General features: G+C 40.1%; 1 protein-coding gene across 1 annotated transcript in view; it reads right to left on the bottom strand.

Moving 5' to 3' along the window:
• Positions 1 to 21032, bottom strand: part of kynu (kynureninase) — a 221569-nt gene that overhangs the window by 59805 nt on the left and 140732 nt on the right. The window contains exon 8 of the mRNA XM_055638665.1: positions 20018 to 20164. Coding sequence (XP_055494640.1) covers positions 20018 to 20164 — 147 coding nt within the window. The remainder of the gene's footprint in view (positions 1 to 20017; positions 20165 to 21032) is intronic.

Below are 21032 nucleotides of genomic sequence, written 5' to 3'. Positions count from 1 at the left end.
GCCCAGGCAGACTATGAGGTGCTGTTCCTCCAATTTCCGGTATTTCTCACTCTGGCAATGGAGGAGACCCAGGACAGAGGTCCGATTGAGAATGGGAGGGGGAGTTGAAGTGCTGAGCCACCGGGAGTTCAGGTAGGTTATTGCGGACTGAGCGGAGGTGTTCGGCGAAACGAAGGTTGTGGCCACCTCCATATTGGTCCATGGTACGAGTAGATGATGTGATGGCTGACGTCAGGAGCCTGTGGATCCGCTGCAGTTTTAGCTCCTGGTTCCGAATGTTTGCCCCAACGTGCCCCCACTTTTGGCTGTTTACAGCCGGCACTTAAAGGGACTCACAGTTCTCTGGAGCTGTGTATGCCTCATTGACGACCTCTCCTGTAGGGCCTTGAACGGCCTCCTGCACGTGGGGTTGCCACGGAGCGGTCCACCACACCTAGCAGCTCTTCCTGTTCCTGCACCCCTTGCATACTCCCGAGATCTTCAGCCATCATCCCCTCTTCTTGACCAGCCCAATCCTGGTCACCAAAGCTACCCTCGGGTAAGGAGGAAGCAATGGACAGCGCAGAAGGCACTGTGGAGGGAGAGCCTGAACCCCCCCCTGCGAGAGCGCCCCTCACAAGCGAGTCTCGCTGGAGCTCCTGCTCCAGGAGCCGCTCCATGCGGCTCAGGCGGCTGTCTCTCCCCCGGGCGGGTGGAGAGACGTCCCCATCCGACAAGTCGGAAGCCACCGGCCGGACGCCTCTTCCATGGCTTTATTTCCAGCCCGCTGCTCAGGCGCTAGCGGAGCTGGGCTCGGCACGGTGTCGGGGAATAGCGGAGCGCTGTGTAAGCGGTCCTACCACCTTGTTGCTGCCTCCCCACCCCACCCCCCCCCCCCCCCCCCCCCATTCTTCCGTGGCTTGGGGGACAGGTTTATTCTAGAGCCTTTCTTCTCTGCCTGAAAGCGGAAGGCTCCCTGTGAAAGAAAAACCCGACCTCAGAGCTTACCTGACAGTCCATTCTTTCACCCCGTAGCGGGAGCGCCTGACTGCTGATGCACTGCTGTTGCATTGCTGAAGCGGGTTCTTCACGTAGTCACTCACGTGACTCCGAAGTAAAATTATTTATTTATAAGAAAGAACTGCAGATGCTGGAAAAATTGAAGGTAGACAAAAATGCTAGGTAGAGAAATTCAGCGGGTGAGGGAGCATCTATGGAGAAAAGGAATAGGTGACATTTCGGATCAAGACCCTTCTTCAGACTGAAGAATTAAAATGTAAAATTATGAGAGGTTTAGGTAGGATAGACAGTCAGAACTGTTTTCCCAGGTTTGAATGTCCAAAACTAGATGTCACAGCTATAAGGTGACAGGGTGAAAATATAACGGAGATATGCGGAGCAAGTTTTTTTTTACACAGGGGATGATGGGGGCAGGGAATACATTGGCAGGGGTGGTGGTGGAGGCAGATACGATAATGGCATTTAAGAAGCTTTTAGGTAGATACATGGATTTGCAGGAAATGGAGGGATATGGATTACTTGCATGCATACGAGGTCTGTTCAGCTGGCCAATATACTCGCACAAGGATTGTGGGCCGAACGGATCATTCCCATGCTGTTCTATTTGGAATATTATCTGCAGTTCTGGTCATCCCATTACAGGAAGGATGAGGAAGCTTTGAAGAGGAAGCAGAAGAGCACGTTGCCTGGAATAGAGAATATTAGCTATTCGGAAACATTGGACACCGTGGGCTTATTTTCTCAGGAGCACTGAAGACTGAGGAGAGAACTGATATAAGTTTATGAAATCATGAGAAGAATACCTGTATATGGGGTAGATAGTCAGTGTCTCTCGCCCTGAATGGCTACATTAGTGGGCATAGATTTAAATTGAAAAGAGGAAGTTTAAAGGAGATTTGTGAGGCACGTTTTCTTCACACGGAGAATAATGGATATTGGAATTGCACTGGCAGGGCAGGTGGTGAAAACTGATACCATAGTTATATTTATGAAGCAATTTTGATGGGTACATGAACAACCAGAAAATAGATGTATATAGAACATGTTAAGGCAGATAGGTACTAAATATGTGGCACAGACATGGTGGGCTGAGGTGCTAGTTCTTATGTTACACTGTTCTTTCTCTGACAATTCATTGCATTTATCTTCTCCTAGTGGACATCCCAAAATGTATCACCTCATAGTCTTCAAGATTAATTTCCTTCTACTTTTGCTGCACTCATTAGTATTGTTCTGTAGCTGAAAACTATCCCCTTAGTATCAACTCCACCACCAATCGTTACATTATCTACAAACTTACAAGTTATACCTTAATCATTTTGTTTGTTAAAGTATAGAACGAATAGCAAGAATCTCAGCAACATTACCTATAGGACACTGTCACTGGCTTCTAATTGCAAATACAACACTCAATCACCACTTTCTGACTCCTATTACGAAGCCAATTTCAGATCCAATTTGTCTTCAACCCTATGGTCGCTTGCATTTTGGACCAGTCATCCATAACTAAAATAAGTCGTCCTGGTTATTGTCACATTAGATCTTTGTCAGAGCCTTCTGTGTATAAATTGAGTGATACATCTATTGTATTGACATCGTAACTAAATGACAAAAAATACTTCACTGACCATGAAGTGATTTGGAACGTGGAGACTGTGTAATTGGAAATGCATATTTTTGTTCTTCTTGGTATCTCAAAACTGGTCAGCAAAAGCTTGGATCCCAATAGGTCACTAAGATCACTTAAGGAATGCTAATAATATCCAGGCCTCAGATGACAAAAGATGGGTAATAAGAACCGATGCAACTTGAAGATAGTCATTGACAGTCGGCTCTGTATTGAAAAGGATTAAGACCAGATATTGAAGCAACATATTACATCTCTCAATGAATCAGTAGCAAGGAAGCAAATGATATGATTCTGTACTATTAGCATGAAGAAAATTAATTAGAAGCTTCTTCTAATCATTATGTTATTGATTATGGATTGCATTACTCATAGGTTATTGAAAGAGATCCAGGCATAATTGAGGGAGCTAATCCATTGATGAGAAAAATATTAAAGAATAGCAGAAAAGAGTATACATTATAATTTTCTAACATAAATGCACATCCCTGCTTTACTTTTATTGTTATTTGGATTAAGATACTGTCCAACATCAAGTACAGCATCAGCAATGCAAATTGATTTCTCGTAATTTATATATTGCAGAAATAGGGCTGAAACAATGGCTTTATTCCCCTTGATGTGGTGGATCCACAGAGTCAATTAATATATGTATTTAACTATACTGTTTCAATCATGCTTAGAACTTTCCCTTTTAAATATTTCAATTCAACATCTCTCCGCCTTTCTTTCTGCAAACATTATCCACTTGGTAGGGTAAATGTTTAACCAGGCATCATTTCCATGGAGATGTAGGGTGAGTGCCTACTATGTATTGTGTACTTTTTTCAAATTACTTTTTTGGTTTCTAGAAGGGTGAGGTATCTCAACTGAGCAGTTGAATTCTGGGGATATTAGTAACATTTCAAAATAGCTGAACACACAGTCTGCTTTCTAATTTGAAGTGACCCTTCAAAAGATCGGCACATTTAATGGGTAATGACATTTATTATGCCACGACATTTAATAGATCAACTTACTATATTCAACTTGAGGCAGACTATACTAATCAAATGATACATTCAGGTCACTGTTCAAAGTTACCATGCAAAGGCATAATATTTTTCTAATTAGAACATGGGCTGTTTTCATTCAGCTCTCAACAACCCAACCAATGTTTCTGGTCACAGTACTTGAAATATATAACCCCTTATCTCCGTGACACCAAAGCACATTCTGAGGATAAATAGTAATTTACCATTGGAAAATGTATTTTAACACTTAGTGGAAAGGTTTAACACATACTGAAATTCAGCAAAATATGGTACAAAGAGAAATGTGAAAACAATGTTGAATATGGCTATTACAATGAAACATAAAACCACCAGCTCTACTCACAGTTGTGCCATTTCAGAGTGTTTTTAGATCGCAAAGCCAAATGAGAGCATGTCCCAAATTTAGTTCTGCCAACCTCATTAATGAACCTGGGGTTATATTTCTTTTAAACAACTTCCAATACTGAATTTATACTTTGAATAAAGAATAGCAACTACCAAATAAATGTTATCTGCTGGGGATGATGATCAATTTCAAGGCACTAAAATTAAACTCACTGCATTTGTATGTCACAATCACAGGAAGCATGAACTCAACTTCACTTGAGGAAATACATCAGATTTCAATTTAAGATCAGTTTAGTTAATTAATTCCAGGCCCTATTTCCCACATGGGTCAAAATGAAACTGTGATAATAAGCTCGTCACACAAGAGTGTGACCTGCACAAATGGTACTTTCACCTAAACTTCACTGACTATTCCGACAGTCATTATTAATCCAATTGGTTATACCATTCATTGGCTCTCCTCACATTTCTATCTACAACTCTCTTTGATATATGTACTCCCAATCCCCTGTTTATAATTGGATTGTGCATATTTCTGATTCTACTTAAGGGGATTTTACTGAGTCAAACATCTCTATAAATGCAAACTAGGAAACAGCCTCCTGTTGTCTTGATTTAAATCGCTAGCTGGTTTCAGAATGTCCTGATCAATCAATTGTACTTGTAAGTTATTTATCCTATGGAGTAATATTATCTTCAGTGAACAACAAATTCTATGTGCATAAGCAAAAATTGCAAATGCTGGAAATATGAAACACAAACTAAAAATGCCAGGAGCATTTGGCAGGCCAGGCGGCATCTGTGGAGAGAGAAAAACAGGCAATATTTCAGTTCAATGACCCTGCATTAGAATTGGAAACAATGAGGAAACAAAACATGTTTTAAATTGCAGAAAGGTGGACAGGGATTGTCTATGACAGAATGGTGGCCGAGTTGTCTTGGCAACATAATTAGTTTTGGTACCAGCAGTTGGAGCGAGTGAAGAAACAAAAGAGAATATTGGCTGGGAATCTTAAAATGAGAATGCTGAAATACTCAACAGATTGTGCAATATTTGAAGAAAGAGAAACGGGTTACAGGTCAGAATGTTATAGCTGGTCAATTTTGACCCAAGCAGGAAAGGCTGGTTTCTGAAACTGAGGGCGAATAAGATAATATAATCAGATGGAAATCCAGTGCAAAAGGGGAGCAGAGTGTTTTTAAAACGGGCATTCCTGGAGAAGAAGTGGTAATGAATTTAATGGTAATTGATGTAACCCAAGCTTGTTTCCTCACGTTTCCAGTTCAGGGTAAAATACGGGCTCTGTTTCTCTCTTCACAGATGCTACCTGACCTTCCAAGTTTGCTATCATTGTCTGCTTTTGTTCCACATAGTTTTCATTCTTCCTTTGAATTTTAATTGGATATATTCTGGTAATTCACCAAATAGCATTAAGCAGCAAAACGTCCATCAGGTTATATATTCTAAATCTCCATATTTAACCAAAACCTAACAAATATTTTCCTGCATCCTTGTATTCATTTAACTTTGAAAACCTGTCCTTATATTGTTACAGCTGCCATGATATCTCATTAATTTTACGTCACTTTCCCTGAGAATGCACTTTATACATAATGATGCTTATCATAGTATTATATTAAAACTGTGCGCCTTAATGATCTCTGCTTCTTTTCTACATTTTTTCCCATTTTTTCCAAATGCGTCACGCATGTGGTGTATTAAAAAAAAAAATCTGTTTTTGGTCGGTTTGATGTTTTCCTTTGTAAATACTGTTAAACAAGCTGCACCCCGGGGGCATGAACATCGACTTCTCCCAATTCTGTTAGTCCTTGCTGTCTCCTCCCCTTCCTCAGCTCCCCTGCTGTCTCCTCCCACCCTCCAGCCTTCCGGCTACTCCTCCTTTTCCCTTTCTTGTCCCCACCCACCCCCACCCCTGATCAGTCTGAAGAAGGGTTTCGGCCCGAAACGTTGCCTATTTCCTTCGCTCCATAGATGCTGCTGCACCCGCTGAGTTTCTCCAGCTTTTCTGTGTAATCATAGATATATTACCCTGGTATTGAGCTATGTGAAATAAAGTAAACTACATGAATTTTATCATATTGTCTTGTGCCAAAAACAACCTTCATTTAGTGACAAATATCAATTCTGGAACATTTGACCTTAAATTAACAACAAAGGCATTTAAGAGGCTTTGAGATTGTCATATCTGATACGATGGGAAAGGAGGGATGTGGATCATGTGCAAGCAGGTGAGATCTGTTTACCTTGGCACCGTGTTCAGCACACACATTCTGGGGCACAGCATTTTTTTCTGCACTGTACTTTTCTATGATCTATATACATAAATTCATAATTGATAGGAGCAGAATTAGGTCATTCGGCCCATCAAGTCTACTCCGTCATTCAATTATGGCTGATCTATCTTTCCCTCTTAACCCCATTCTCCTGCCTTCTTCCCATAACCCCTGACACATTTGCAGTTGAATATATTTTTCTCTCTATTTCAATGGCAGGAAGCCCAGCCAAGATTAGTTGTCACTGTGGAAATCATTGTTTCACACTAAAATATCACAGCAATCATGCATTTAATGATTTACCCACCAGAAAAAAACATATGAAATGCATGATAAAAATAGTAGTGACCAATACCACAGTTAAGGATACACTACTGCCTGGAAATGTATCCTGACCGGGTATGCTACATATGTTATGAAGTTAATGGTATGAATATTGGATGTGTGCCAGTTGCCATGGTACTCACTCGACATATTTTCATTGGCCACCCACAGGTTTCCTGTGGGTGCCATTGATTTGCTCAGGTAAAGGAAATTAGATTCACATTTGAGGAGTTTAGACAAGATTATGAAGACTGAGGTACTTTTTTTTATTGTTGACGAGCTACATCAATGCTGGTGGGCAGTTGTGTTAAAATCAGGTTCATGTAAATTTGCCCAATATTCTCTTTGTTCATTTAATTTCAATAAACAATAAATATACATCACTGTCCAATTGCTGCCTCTGCTTTTTTGTTATCTGATCAGATGTTTAAATAGATAATAAAATAAACTTCACAAAAGAAGAAAAAAACTAATTATTCATATTGATTTCCTTTTAGAAGACAGGGAATATCAAAATCAAAGGATATTTTGTGTTCCCCACTGTTTATTTCTCAGCTCTAATATTAATTACCTTGCAATTCACTGAATAATGAAATAGAAACTGATTTATCGTACTTCATATTATCTTTTTATCAATTGGGTAATGTCACATTGTGTAGATCTCTTTTGAAGATCATAATCAAAACTTCCTTCAGAATCCCTATATCCTTTTAACAAGTGTCTGAACATTATTATAACAATACTCAGTTGTAGCAATAAGCAGAGCCTTCAAACTGCAGGTGTATTTGTCTTTAAAAAAAGGGAAATTCAGAATTATTTATAATTTTAATATTCTTTTTATTACTGAGTAAAACCATAACTTGCCATCCTGAAGGCATAGATCAACTATGGACAATCAGGATATACTGAGGGAGGGTCATGTCTCACTATCCTTATTTGAGAAGGAACAAGATTGCTGGAGAATTGCCTGCATTGATTTTAGCAAAGTCCCACAAGACAGAAATATCAGAAAAGAGCCCATGAGACCCAAGTTGGATCCAAAATTGGCCCAATGGGAAAATATAAAGAGTAATTGTTGAAAGGGCTTTTTTAGACGGGAAGGCTGTTAGAGTAAGGTTTTGCAGTGCGTAGTGTGATCTTTGTAAATATGTATTATTGTATGACATTTTAATTCCAGGAATATGAATAAGAGGTTTGCAGCTGATGGAAACATTGCCAAGTGTTTGATGGTAAGGAATAAAACTGTCAACTTAGGCAAAGTGTTAAACTATGAATAAACTGCTGAAGGGGTCAAAATTCAAACTAGACAACTATGCAGGTTGGGGAGGGCAAACAAGGCTGAGGAATATGCAATAGATGTGGCATATTGACATAGTTAGAGGAATGGAGGGACTGTGAAGTGCATGTCCACAGATTCCTGAAAGTGAAAGCATGTGTACTTTAGGTGGTTAAGAAAGCATCATAATGACAAGGTAATAACTAAGAGCAGGGAGGTCATGCTGGAACTATAAGATCACTAGTTAGGACTACATAGTTCCAGTCACCACATTACAGGAAGGATCTGACAGCAACACACAGGGTTCAGCAGAGACTTAACAAGTTGTTGTCAAATTTCTACCCTTGACTGCTGGCATCATTCTTTAATTGATGGGTATTCTTCACATTCCATCAGCAAAGTTTTAATTAAAAGTATTTCCCCCAGCTTGATTTAATATCATTTACCAAGGGAATGTGCCGTAAAAGGTGTTAATAAAAACAGGCAATGCTGGAAACACTTAACGGGTCAAGCAGCATCTTTTGAACGAGAAACAGAGTTAATGCTTCAGATTTCTAGGGCTTTTTTGTTTTTTTTATTTTGAATTAGGGCAGAATACTTGAACTCTAAACTATGGATTGTGGGGAAAAAAATATTTGATAAAATATCTGGCAATTTGACAAAATATGACAAGCTTCCCTAACACTTCTCAGTATTTATTTCATTATAAAATCGCAATGTTATTTACTTTAGAAGCAGAGACATCTGTCATTAAAGGGATCACTGTCATGAACATTGATACCTGTCACCAAAGGGATCACTGTAGATGATTTTAGAACCTAAATTCTAAGTCCACCACTCACTAAAACGTGATTAAAAGCCCTACCTCAGAAAACCAATAATAAAAGGAAAGTCTTCCTCATAAGACAATGGATACATTTGATCCTAAATCAAAAGTAAGGATGATACAAAATCATTTTAACCCTCACTTTTTATTACAGCTGAGAAATACTGGGGCAGCTAAAGCAACCTACAAATCATTTCGCAACACTTTTTACAGTTGCAATCCTTTATGAAGTAGATCATCGAAGTAGGAACTTGGGTGCTTAGAAATCCAGGTTCACAACAATATGCTTTTGTACAGTTTTTTTTTGACATTATAGAAGATTTATTTTGTGAAGTAAAACACAATAACATGTTTTCCAAGGTCATTTTGCTTCATATTGGATCAACACAATCACTGATAGGAAGGGGACTTGGCACCAGCAAAAACCCACAGTCAGGATTACAGAATCAAGAGATAGCAAGTCAAATTTACAGGGAATTGGAATCAAATTTCTGTTTGGTGGGGGATTGGGAGTGCTATCAGGATATCAGTGCACAGTCCAAGGGAGAGGCTAAATTACAAGGCTAAGGTAATTCACTCAATTGACAGGCATCTTAGTTCTGGGTAGACTATGTTGTTCTGTCCCAAAAATACTTCACATTGGTCTTTCTCAGGTCAACATGGTCCAGAATCAGCAACTGTCCAAAAGGAAGTGAGGAACAAATGCAGGAAATGAACTAATTCATTAGAAGTAGCTTTGAGCTGCATGGATTACTCATCCACCTGCTTATTTAGGAAAGCAAAAACACAAACAGATTTGTGTTCAAATAAATTATATAAAGGGAATGCTAAATTTGCCATTACAATGTGATTTTAAAGCTCCCTTTAATTTTGACTTAAAGAAATTCAACAACTCCATCTACAATAGGAGGTCCTCAGGAAGTTGAAAGCTGTTCCAGAGATAACTCTTTCTATATGCAAGCATTGAGAAGAGAAAATGTGTTATCTTCATGTATTTGTGTTGTCAAAATCTGTGCGCAAGAAACGTATTTGTGTTTTGTGGACCAGAAGATGATTTTGAATCTGATTGCCACATTATTTCCTACAAAATATAGATTATTTTGTTAATAGATAGACTCCTTCTTCCACTCCCCTGCATATTTCAAGTATTTAGCACTATCTGTGGTATATTTTTCCCTGCTGAATAATTACACTGCCTGTTCTTCTTTAAATTGGTGTTGACTGTTACTGGGTTGCTTCATATGAGCAGAACTGGAGGAGTGTTTTACTTTAAAATGAACAGTTAAAAGGCATTAATAATCAATTAAACGATAAAAAATTCATTGTAGGTGAGCAAAGCTGTACAAACCAACTTGCGGCACCGCACTGATTCTTCAAAAAAGATGGAGGCAGGAGAGCATAGGAGCCACCACCCAGGGTGAAGTAGAGATATTAATATTAATATTAATGTGCTTGGCATATTGTTTTCCCGGAAGAAAATCAAGCTTGGTTAAGTTGCTTAGGTATTAATTGGACCTGAATAGAAAATGAAGTTAATGCCTTTGTGGAGATGTTAATGTTCTTGAAACTCTTATACTGATTGAATTGATTTTCCTATTAACCCAAAATGGGAACCATAGAATAGTAACTTTATATATAATCATATGCAACCTGTACGATATATTTTATGACATATCTACATGTAGAAAATGAAAGGGGGTGTTCAGTGTAAAGCTACTGCATGCAGATTAAAAATATATCTCCTTAAAGGTTCAATGTCACATATTGCCTCAAGAAACTTGATAATGAGTTTACTCAAAGTGGAGTGCCAATTTATGCTTCGAGTCAAGGAATCATAATCAGCTATTTGATGGAATTCGTGCCAAATTAGTTGCAACCATTATTAAATGTAATATGATTTTGACACCTTGCAGATCATGGCAACTGTTCAGGGCAGCAGAAATGACATTACATGAGGATAAACAGCACCAACTTAATTCAACAACACTTTAACCTGATTCAGCTGCTGGGAAAGTGACAAATTCATTTCGATTTGGATGTCTGCTTTTCCTTTTCAGGCTAGTTATAAAATGTACAGTTAATCTAGTGTAGAAAAAAGCTAAACCAATAATGTTTGCAAAATGTTATGAATATAATTTATTTTTAGACTCTGCCCCCAACACCCCCTCCCCACCCAAAATAAAAATCAAAGAATGTAGCTGAGTGATCTGCAATGAGTCTTTCAGCTGGAAATAAATGTTGGCTGAAAAGTAGAATCTGTGAAATCTAAAAATAACCAAACAATTTAGTTTTGTTTTTTGCTGCTTTTAAAAATGCCAGATTTTCTCAGGAATTATGCCTAATATTTCACTCACAGATGGCTTTACAACCTTGTTGTAATAGATTAAAATGTGTAGTACTTGCTTTGGAATGGAAACAAAACATGTTATGAATCAATTGAATATGTTGTTTATCCACATATTAGACATTTTCATAATAATTTAACTCTTTAAGTCAGCAGCAGGTTCAGCCTTTATCCACGTCCCACCTGGATTTGCACCCTTTTCTTCAACCGTAGCGGTCATTTGGGGGAACGTACACCTATAGTACTGATAAGTAATGTTGTCAGGATCTTTATAGCGAGGTAATATGGACAGAAGAGCATATAAAATTACAGAAGATTTTATTCTTGCTGTGCTCTGATGTGACTTGAGTGGGTTTGAGAGATGGGTGAGCCTTGGTAATGGGGTAATAGTAATAGAGGTATAACCATATAACCATATAACAATTACAGCACGGAAACAGGCCATCTCGACCCTTCTAGTCCGTGCTGAACACGTATTCTCCCCTAGTCCCATACACCTGCGTTCAGACCATAACCCTCCATACCTTTCCCGTCCATATAACTATCCAATTTATTTTTAAATGATAAAAACGAACCTGCCTCCACCACCTTCACTGGAAGCTCATTCCACACAGCCACCACTCTCTGAGTAAAGAAGTTCGCCCTCGTGTTACCCCTAAACTTCTGTCCCTTAATTCTCAAGTCATGTCCCCTGTATAACAGTTACCATTCCTGGAACGTGGGTTTGATGCAGGCCTTGTCAGTGTGGAATTTGCCCAGTCTCCCTGCGACTGTGTGGGTTTATGCTGGGTGTTTCAATTACATCCCACGTCACAAAGATGTGCTGGCAGGTTAATTGACTCCATTGGTGGTGGAGAGAGTGAATGTATCGTCGAGTCTGCACTTGTCCAGGCAAATGGAGCATAATCGATACCAGTCCTGACTAAAGTGCAGAAGATGGAAAAATGGCAAGATTTGTGGGATTCAGTGCATAATCACGGCACAGATTTACAGAAATCTGAGAATGGGGAAGCAAAGTGAATGTGTGAAAAAAAAGTTTTATAATTAAAGAACAAGAGAATAATGTTGGGAAGAATGAAGAATTGACCAAATAAATAACCTGAGTATGGAGGCAGAGAATAAGGGTAAGGTTTTTTGACTGTCCTCACTAAGATGGGGATGCAACCAATATTCATGACGGTACACAAGTGTGAAATATTGGATTTTTACTTCTTAAAAGAGGAAGCATTGAAGAGCTTTAAAATTGGATAGGTGATCAGACCCAAATGAAATATAACCCAGGCTGTTAAGGAAAGGAAAGGAGTAAATTGCCATGGCTTCAGTTATAAATGTTCAATACAGAAGTGGTCTCAGAGGAAAACTGCGAGCATTGTACCACTGTTTAAAAAGAAAGAAAGATATAAATCAATTAATTACAGACCAATTAGTTTAACTACAGAGGTGGAAAAATTATTGGAATCCATTCAAAGAGACAGTATAAACATTTGTTTAAAAGGGTAAAGATTAATTATGGCAATCAGCATGGATTTGCTGGATGAGGATCACATCTAAATAACGTTTGTAGATGTTAAGCAATTGAAAGTCAACGGGGGCAATGCATTTGATGTAACTGTCTGAACTTTGGAAAGTCTTTTGGAAGGTCACAAATGAATGGCTGAACAAAAATAGAATCAATGGAGATATCAGCAGGGAAATTAAAAAGACGTACAGAATGCTTTCCGTTATTAGCCAAAGCATAAGAGCAGGGAGATTATGCTGATGATTTTTACACCACGAGTTAGGATAAACTTTGGGCACAACATATTGTTTTATTCTTTCCTATTGGAAAGATGTGATTGCAGCAGAGAAGATGCCATAATTGACTAAAGATATTACCTGGGGCAAAATAATTTACTTCTCATAATCACAGACATATATTTTGGGGGAATTGTTCAAGTTCAAATTTAATTGTCACATTTAATTTAATTGTCATAAGGTGCAGTGAAATGTAGTTTACCATGCAGCATTACAATTACAAAATTACACAATACACAACATAGAAACATAGAAAATAGGTGCAGGAGTAGGCCATTTGGCCCTTTGAGTACTCAATATGATCATGGCTGATTATCCAACTCAGTATCCTGTACCTGCCCTCTCTCCATACCCCCTGGTCCCTTTAGCCACAAGGGCCACATCTAACTCCCTCTTAAATATAGCCAATGAACTGGCCTCAACTACCTTCTGTGGCAGGGAGTTCCAGAGATTCACCACTGTGTGAAGAATGTTTTTCTCCTAACTCAACACAGACATCCACCACAGCACTCTTCACTGTGGTGGAAGGCAATACCGTTCAGACTGTCCTCCTCCTCCTCCTCCTCCTCCTCCTCACTTGTTCACCAGTGGTCGGGGCCCTGACCCTCCATGATCACCGCTACGGAGGGCCCGATGTTCAAGCCCTCTGGTCGGGATGGTCGGAAAGCTGACATTGGGACAGGTCGAGCACACCACGCGGCCCGGAGCTCCCAAATCAGCCACCTCCTTTATGGAGATGGCGGCTTCCAGATGTTGTAGGCTGCACGCCGGCGGTTGGAGCTCTTCTTCACGATGAAAGCTCCGCTCGATGCCTGCCACGAGAAGTTCCACAGGCCGAGGCTCCAAGATGTTGTAGGCTGCAGGCTAGCAGTCGGAGCGCTTCTCTGGTGACCCCTGGTAAGTGGATCATTTGGCCCACCACATCCATTCCAACCTCCTGTCCATCTACACAAATTCCATTTGCCTGCATTAGTTTCTCTGCCTAAGGTCCCTTTGCCTATGTCTAAGCAAAGACCAGATTATCTCAGAGAATAGAAGAGTATAGTGCAGGACCAAACCCAACAGCCTGCAGTGTCTGTATCGGCCATGATGTCAATTTAAACCACATCTGGCTACACATGGTCTTTGTCCTTTCATTCGCTGTTGGTTCATGTGCCTGTATAATTGCCTCTTAAATGTTGTACTTGTATCTGCTTCTACCACTGCCTTTGGGTTGCATGCCAGGCACCCACCACTTTGTGCTGAACAAAACTATGTAAACCGCCTTAAACTTACTCTCTTTCATCTTGAGTTTATGTATTCTAGTATTTGACAGCCTCACCTTAAAATAAAGGCTCCGACTGCCTTCCCTATCAATGCATCTCTTTCTTTTATATACAGTTATCAAGCCAACCCGCAGCTCCCGACACTCCATTCAAAACAATACATGTTTGTCCAACCTTTTCCTTACAGGGAACACTCTCTAATCTAGGCAGCATCTGATAAATCCTCATCTGCACCCTCTCCAAAGCCTCCTCATCCTTTTATATTACAGTGACAAAAACTGCACACAATACTCTAAATCATCACCAAAGTACTAGAAAAAAACTTGTTTAAAAAAAAAAAAGACACAACATATCCCTAGCTTTCAGGTCTGGACTAAGTCTGAAGAAGGGTCTCGACCCGAAATGTCACCTATCCATGTTCACTCAAGTACTTTAAAAACAAATGTATTAAACCAAGGTGGTAAAGAGACTTACCTGAAGTGTACATAATTATGGAGAAAATAGATTGAGAAAAGGGAAAAGAAAACTAGCTAGTTAGGGAGTGGTTGAGTAGGCTGGGGCTCTATTCCTTGGAGCGCAGGAGGATGAAGGGTGATCTTATAGAGGAGTATAAAATAATGAGAGGAATATATCGGGTAGACGCAAAGAGTCTCTTTCCCAAAGAAGGGGAATCAAGAACCAGAGGATGTAGGTTTAAGGTGAAGGGAGAAATGGAATCTGAGGGTTAACTTTTTCCTAACAAAGGGTGGTAGGTGTATGGAACGAGCTGCCAGAGGAGATAGTTGAGGCAGGGACTGTTACAATGTTTAAGAAACAATTAGACAGGTATATGGATAGAACCGGTTTAGAGGGATATGAGCCAAACGCTGGCACGTGGGGCTAGTGTAGGTGGAACATGTTGGTCGGTGTGGACAAGTTAGGCTAAAGGGCCTAATTTTTTGTTTGATTCAAAGTAATTGGTAGAATGAGGATTTTTTTTAACTCGTAGGGTAGTTCACATCTGGAACTCACTGCCTGAAAAGGGGGAAGGGGGATATGCGAATGCAATACATAAATGGGTTTAGATTAGTTTATTTTTGAGATACAGTGCGGAAATATGCCTTTCGGCCCACTGAATCCGCGCCGACCAGCGATCACCGCACACTAACACTAAGAACAATTTATAATTTTACCAAACCGATTAGCCAAAAAACCTGCAAGTCTTTGGACTGTGGGAAGAAACTGGTGCACCCAGAGAAAACCCACGTGGTCACGGGGAGAATGCACAAACTCCACTTGGATTGCACCCGTGGTCAGGATCGAATGTGGGTGTCTGGCGCTTTATGGCAGCAGTACTACCGCTGCACCACCGTGCCGCCTGGGCATTTGAAGAGATCTGATCTGTAGTTTATGCACTTGGTGCTGATAGATACGATTAAATTGGGTGACTTTCTTTCAACCAGTATGAACGCAATGGGCTGAATGGCCTCCTAATGTGAAAAGAAATGTTGGTGATGCCATATATAGTGGGATTTTGCAGCCACTGAATGGAAAAAGTATGATGGAGGAAAAAGACGCTTACAGTGAAATTGCTGACACATTCATCCTGCACATTGAAAGAAAATAGTTAGCAAAAAAGAGATAAAGGATTACTGGTATCTTCTGAAGTCAACAGAGCCAATTCGGACTGATATTCAAAAGACAAAGACAAATAGGCAAAATGTAACTGATAATATATCAGATCAGGAGGTGGATGAGAATCTTGGAAATTAGTTGCAACAAGGGAAGGATAGAAAGGTGATCAATGAGTCTGCCAGATTGTGTGCCATATGCCAGCATTACACCTGTCCTTTTGTGATGCCAAGTAATAAACATCGGATTAAATTAATTAAAACTCAAAGTATTGGAAGACCTCAGTGGGTTAGGCAGCATCTGCAGAGGGAATTGACAGATGACATTCCGGGTAAGGATCCCTCTTCCGACTGATCGGGGGGGGGGGGGGGGGGAAAACTGGCAAAGAGCTGTTGGTTAGTGACAAAGGCTGGAGATGAAAAGGTGACAAAAGGGTGTCAGGTAAGGAAAGAAGAGGAGATGTTAGGCCGAATGGGTGGAAGGGTAAAGGTAAAGATGGAATATAAGGAAATATGGGACTATTCGAGAGAAGTATATTGGAGCAAAGAATGACTGTAGTGGTGGTGGGAGATGTGGGAGAGAAGGGTATTGGGGGAGAGATATTACTTGAAATTGGAAAACTCAGTTGATGAGCAATTAAATCAACCAATGCATCATTTTCCAAGAAGTGTGTGGGTAAATGTGAACACCACCAAAACACTTCCAGGACACCTTGTAACAGACCTAGCACAAAGAGCCTCCAACTATTGTGCCCAACTAGCAATTCAGTTTTGATGTAAAAATGCAGAGCTGCAGATGTTGCAAAATGCTGGAGTAACTCAATGGATCCGGCATCATGCCTGGAGAACATGGATAGTTGACGTTTCAAATAACTCGAATTTAAAGAAGGGTCCCCACCCAAAATGTGTCCATGTGTTCCAGGATGTGTTCCAGTTAAGGGACAGAAGTTTAGGGGTAATATGAGGGGGAACTTCTTTACGCAGAGAGTGGTGGCGGTGTGGTATGAGCTCCCAGTGGAAGTGGTGGATTTTGGTATCTAGTTCATAGGCATTGGATGAGAAGGGAATGGAGGGTTTGGTAGAGGCAGGTTTTGTTCGCATCTGCCGTGCTGTAATTGATATGGTTATAATGCTGCCGCACCTGCTGTAACATTTTGTACTAGAGTTTTGATTTCAGATTTTCAGCATCTGCACAATTGAATGAAATGTAACGTACAGAAGGAGAAAGAAAAGGTGCTCTGGAAGATATAAAACCTGGAACAATACAAATCTGTATTGGCTTAAACCTTTGTGCACAAGACTAGAGAGAAAATTCAAATTAGAGTTTTACATTGCAGAAGTGAGAGAGCCAGCAACTGAACTACAACAAATTGCTGCAAGCTGACAAACTCATTGTGACAATATATTAGGTTGAAGCATATGTAATTTTCATATGACTTGCACCTTGTGTCCTGTCAGGTTAAATAAAATAATTCTTCCTGTGGTGAATGCTGTAGGGGTCTGAGGTAACTAAGATGATACTTATTCTCTGGGTAACCATCTGGAAAGATGTCAAAGAAAGTATTATATGAGGAAAATAATTGAAATACCAACATTATGTACTTATGGTATTTACGGGACTGATCTTCAAAGACTGCTCATAACAAGTACCCTGTGTCCTGCCCTTGCCGCCTGTCCTCTGACTCGGTCATCGTGTTTAGGATCACATTTGTAAACTGGAGCCTTATTTAAGCTTGCCAGTTGTGATCATCTAGTTTCTATGCTAAGCTGACAAGTTAGATCTCAGATGGGTGCTTTCAACTGGCCAAGCCAACATCTGGAAGGGGTCGTTCCTGCATGTTTTAATCTTGAGCAGCCTGCAGTATTCAATGTCAATCAAAACTGAACAATATGCAGCTCAGCAGGTGATTCCAAGCTCAGATCAAAATGATGGCCCTGTCTCGACCCCAATGAGTATCCAATGTTTGCTGGTCATTTTGCAGCTGAGAAAAGGATGACAATGTTTGAGAAATGGTACCTATCTTTTTCAAGATATGAATGGTCATGTAGAATCAAACAGCAGGAAAAAAGGCCCTTCAGCCCAACTCGTCCATGCCGACCAAAATGTCCCATCCAAGCTGGTCCCATTTATGTGGGCCTGGCACATATTCCTCTAAACATTTCCTATCCATGTACCTGTCCAAGTGTCTTTTAAAAACTGTTATAGTAGCTGCCTCAATTGCCTGCTCAGGCAATTTGTTCCATATACACACCACCTTTTGAGAGAAAAACATTGCCTCTCAGGTTCCTATTAAATCCATGTACCACTTAAGAGAAACCAGCCCCGCATTGCCTGCTTCTACCTCTTTGCTAAAATCCACAAGTAAAACTGCCCAAGCTGACCCATTGTTTCTGCCTGTTCGTCTCCCATCTCCACATATCTTGACTCTGTCCAATATCTTGACTCTGTCCAATGTCCCCGCCCCCCCCCCCCCCCCCCCCCCCCCCCCCCCTCCCCCCCACCTTGCCCAATCCTTCCCACTTATGTCCAAGACACCTCACATGGTCTTCGACTCTTTAATAACTTGCAGTTCCTGGGCCCCCGTTCACTCATCTTTACCATGGACATCCAATCCTTCTACATTCCCCATCACGAGGGTCTCAAGCCCCTTCATTTCTTCCTTCCAAAAATCCAACTAATCTCCCTCTATTAACACTCCCCAGTATCTAGTGGAACTTGGCCTCACCCTCATGTTTCTCAACAATTTTTCTTTTGACTCGACTCACTTTCTCCAAATTGAAGTTGTAGCCATAGGCACTCACATGGGCCCCAGCTATACCTGCCTTTTTGTTGGATATATCAAACCATCCTTGTTCCAGGCATACACCAGCCCTATCCCCCAACTCTTTCTCCGCTACGTGGACGCCTGCATTGGGGCTATCTCCTGCACAATGAATATAAGGACGTACCTTCAGAAAGGAGATGAGGAGGAATTTCTTTAGTCAGAGGGTGGTCAATCTGTGGAATTCATTGCCACAGAAGGCTGTTGATGCTGTCAATGGATATTTTTTTTATGGCAGAGATGATAGATTCTTGATTAATACAGTTGTCAGGGGTTATAGGAGAAGGCAAGTGAATTGGGGTGAGATGAGATAGATTTGAATGGCAGAGTAGTCTTGATGGGCCGAATGGCCTAATTCTGCATGAGCACCTCAGATTTCACTTTGGGAGCTTATTACCCAGCACTATAAACATTGAATGCTCTCATTTTAGATGACTTCCACAAACACTTTCCTGCCCCCACCCTCCTCTCCCTCGCCCCTCCTTCCTCCACTAAAAGTTGTCTAATGAATTCCACAGTTCACAACTATGTATCCCACTTGGGCTCGCACCTGTTTCTAGCCAAGAGGCAACCTATCAGGAAACCTCCTTGTCTGAGGTCATCTGTTGCCAGCCCCAATTTGTGCTGTTTCTTCTTCTGTTCCAGTATTGTTCCCCTACTTTCCCTACTAAAATTAGACTGAGGAAGACATCCCAGGAATCAGTCTGGTGAACCTTCTCTGTACTCCCTCTATGGCAAGAATGTCTTTCCTCAGATTTGGAGACCAAAACTGTACACAATACTCCAGGTGTTGTCTCACCAATATGACTCCCTTCATGCGTGACTACATTCACATTATTCACGTCCCTTTTTTACTTTAAAAATGTTAATAAATGTCAGGCAGAGGAGATTAGTTTAATTTGGCATTTTGTTTGGCATGGACAGTATGGACCGAAATCCCTGTTCCGGTGCTGTACTGTTCTATATTCTATATGTATCCACAGATGTTATTTGAAGATCATTCACACATTTTATCCACACACCCACTTTACAAAAAACTAATTTCTAGCCCTTCGGTACCAAGGATCAGCCTACCAGGTTGCAGTAATCATTGTGTTTTTTTTCCTCATCCTTTCTCCTCTGCTATGCAATGATGCCTGTTGCTATTCCATTATCCACCCACAGCTATACATTTTATATTCATTTCAAGAGGTTGAGTCAAGAGTGTTCATTTTTCATATGCATCAGATATGAAGCAGAAAAATGAAAACCCTAGCGCTGCTGCTCTACAGGCTCATTAGATGCAATAAGAACAATAAATACACAATAAATTATTACTTATTCGTAAGTAAGCTGCACCATGATAGTGCAAAAAACACAATATATAAAACAGCCTTAGTAGTACAAAAGGAACCACAGTAGTGTCAAATCATTTATTCTCAATTTCAATGTTGTGTTGATCTGTGAAACTTACCTTGGCATGTCCTGCTCTTGTTATTGAAACCATGTCAAAAAGCTGTCCTGTGTAATATTGTACTCCGCTGAACAGTATCACAGCAATACTGTCACCTTCCCTTTCTATTGTAGATAAAATGTCGTCTGTGCTCAGAGTCTCTTCATCCTGGAAGCAAATGATTGATTGGGTTTTTTTTTTAATAGAAAATATAATGAATTAAAATATAGTTCTTACAATCAGGATATTTTAACAGATGAATATATTTTGATTCAATGCACATATAGGCCCTGTACTTTAAAAAGACTAGGTTTCAATTCCAAAAAAAATGTTTAATAAAACTAACCAAGTTCTTTTAAATAAATCACAATATTCAGTTTTAAAATCAATCATAGCTATTCCTTAAATTTATCCCCTCTAAATAAATAATTGGTATTTATGGTCAATTGACAGAAGCATTTCATTTTTTTCATTTTATTTTTAGTTAACCTTTATTTAACCAGGAGAAGTCTCATTGAGATTAAAAATCTCTTTTACAAGAGAGTCCTGGCCAAGACAGGCAGTAGCATAGTTCCACAGTTACAGACAATAATTTAAAAACAACAGAGAACATATAAATAGAGTCACAGTCAGAACATCATCAAACAAAGCATGTACAGACATATTGAAATTAACAGAATTCCAATGCACTTTTCACTCTTTTAAAAAAGTACTTTGCATATCCATCTTGTACAGCCTCATGCAAAAATAAATCAAAATACTTTGAGCATGAACCCTTGTTGCTAAGGTGAATGTACCATCAGGATGCCGGGGGTGATTTCATATTGTTAATGTCAAGAATGACAGGGCAATTATTTAATTATCCTTACCCATACTTTATAAAAGGGATCATGAAAAACAAATTTGAAGATGATGTCAACAACTTTAATTTCCTTCATTGCTCAGTCCAAGCACTTGAGGCCCATGGGGTTGCACAGAGACGCAGGGCGCCGAGTTGCTGCTTTACAGCACACAGCCACGGAGACCTGGGTTCAAT

Source organism: Leucoraja erinacea, chromosome 7, assembly GCF_028641065.1.
Source record: "Leucoraja erinacea ecotype New England chromosome 7, Leri_hhj_1, whole genome shotgun sequence".
Taxonomy (NCBI): domain Eukaryota; kingdom Metazoa; phylum Chordata; class Chondrichthyes; order Rajiformes; family Rajidae; genus Leucoraja; species Leucoraja erinaceus.
Note: the sequence above shows the minus strand (reverse complement) of the source record. Positions and strands in the feature narration are given on the sequence as shown.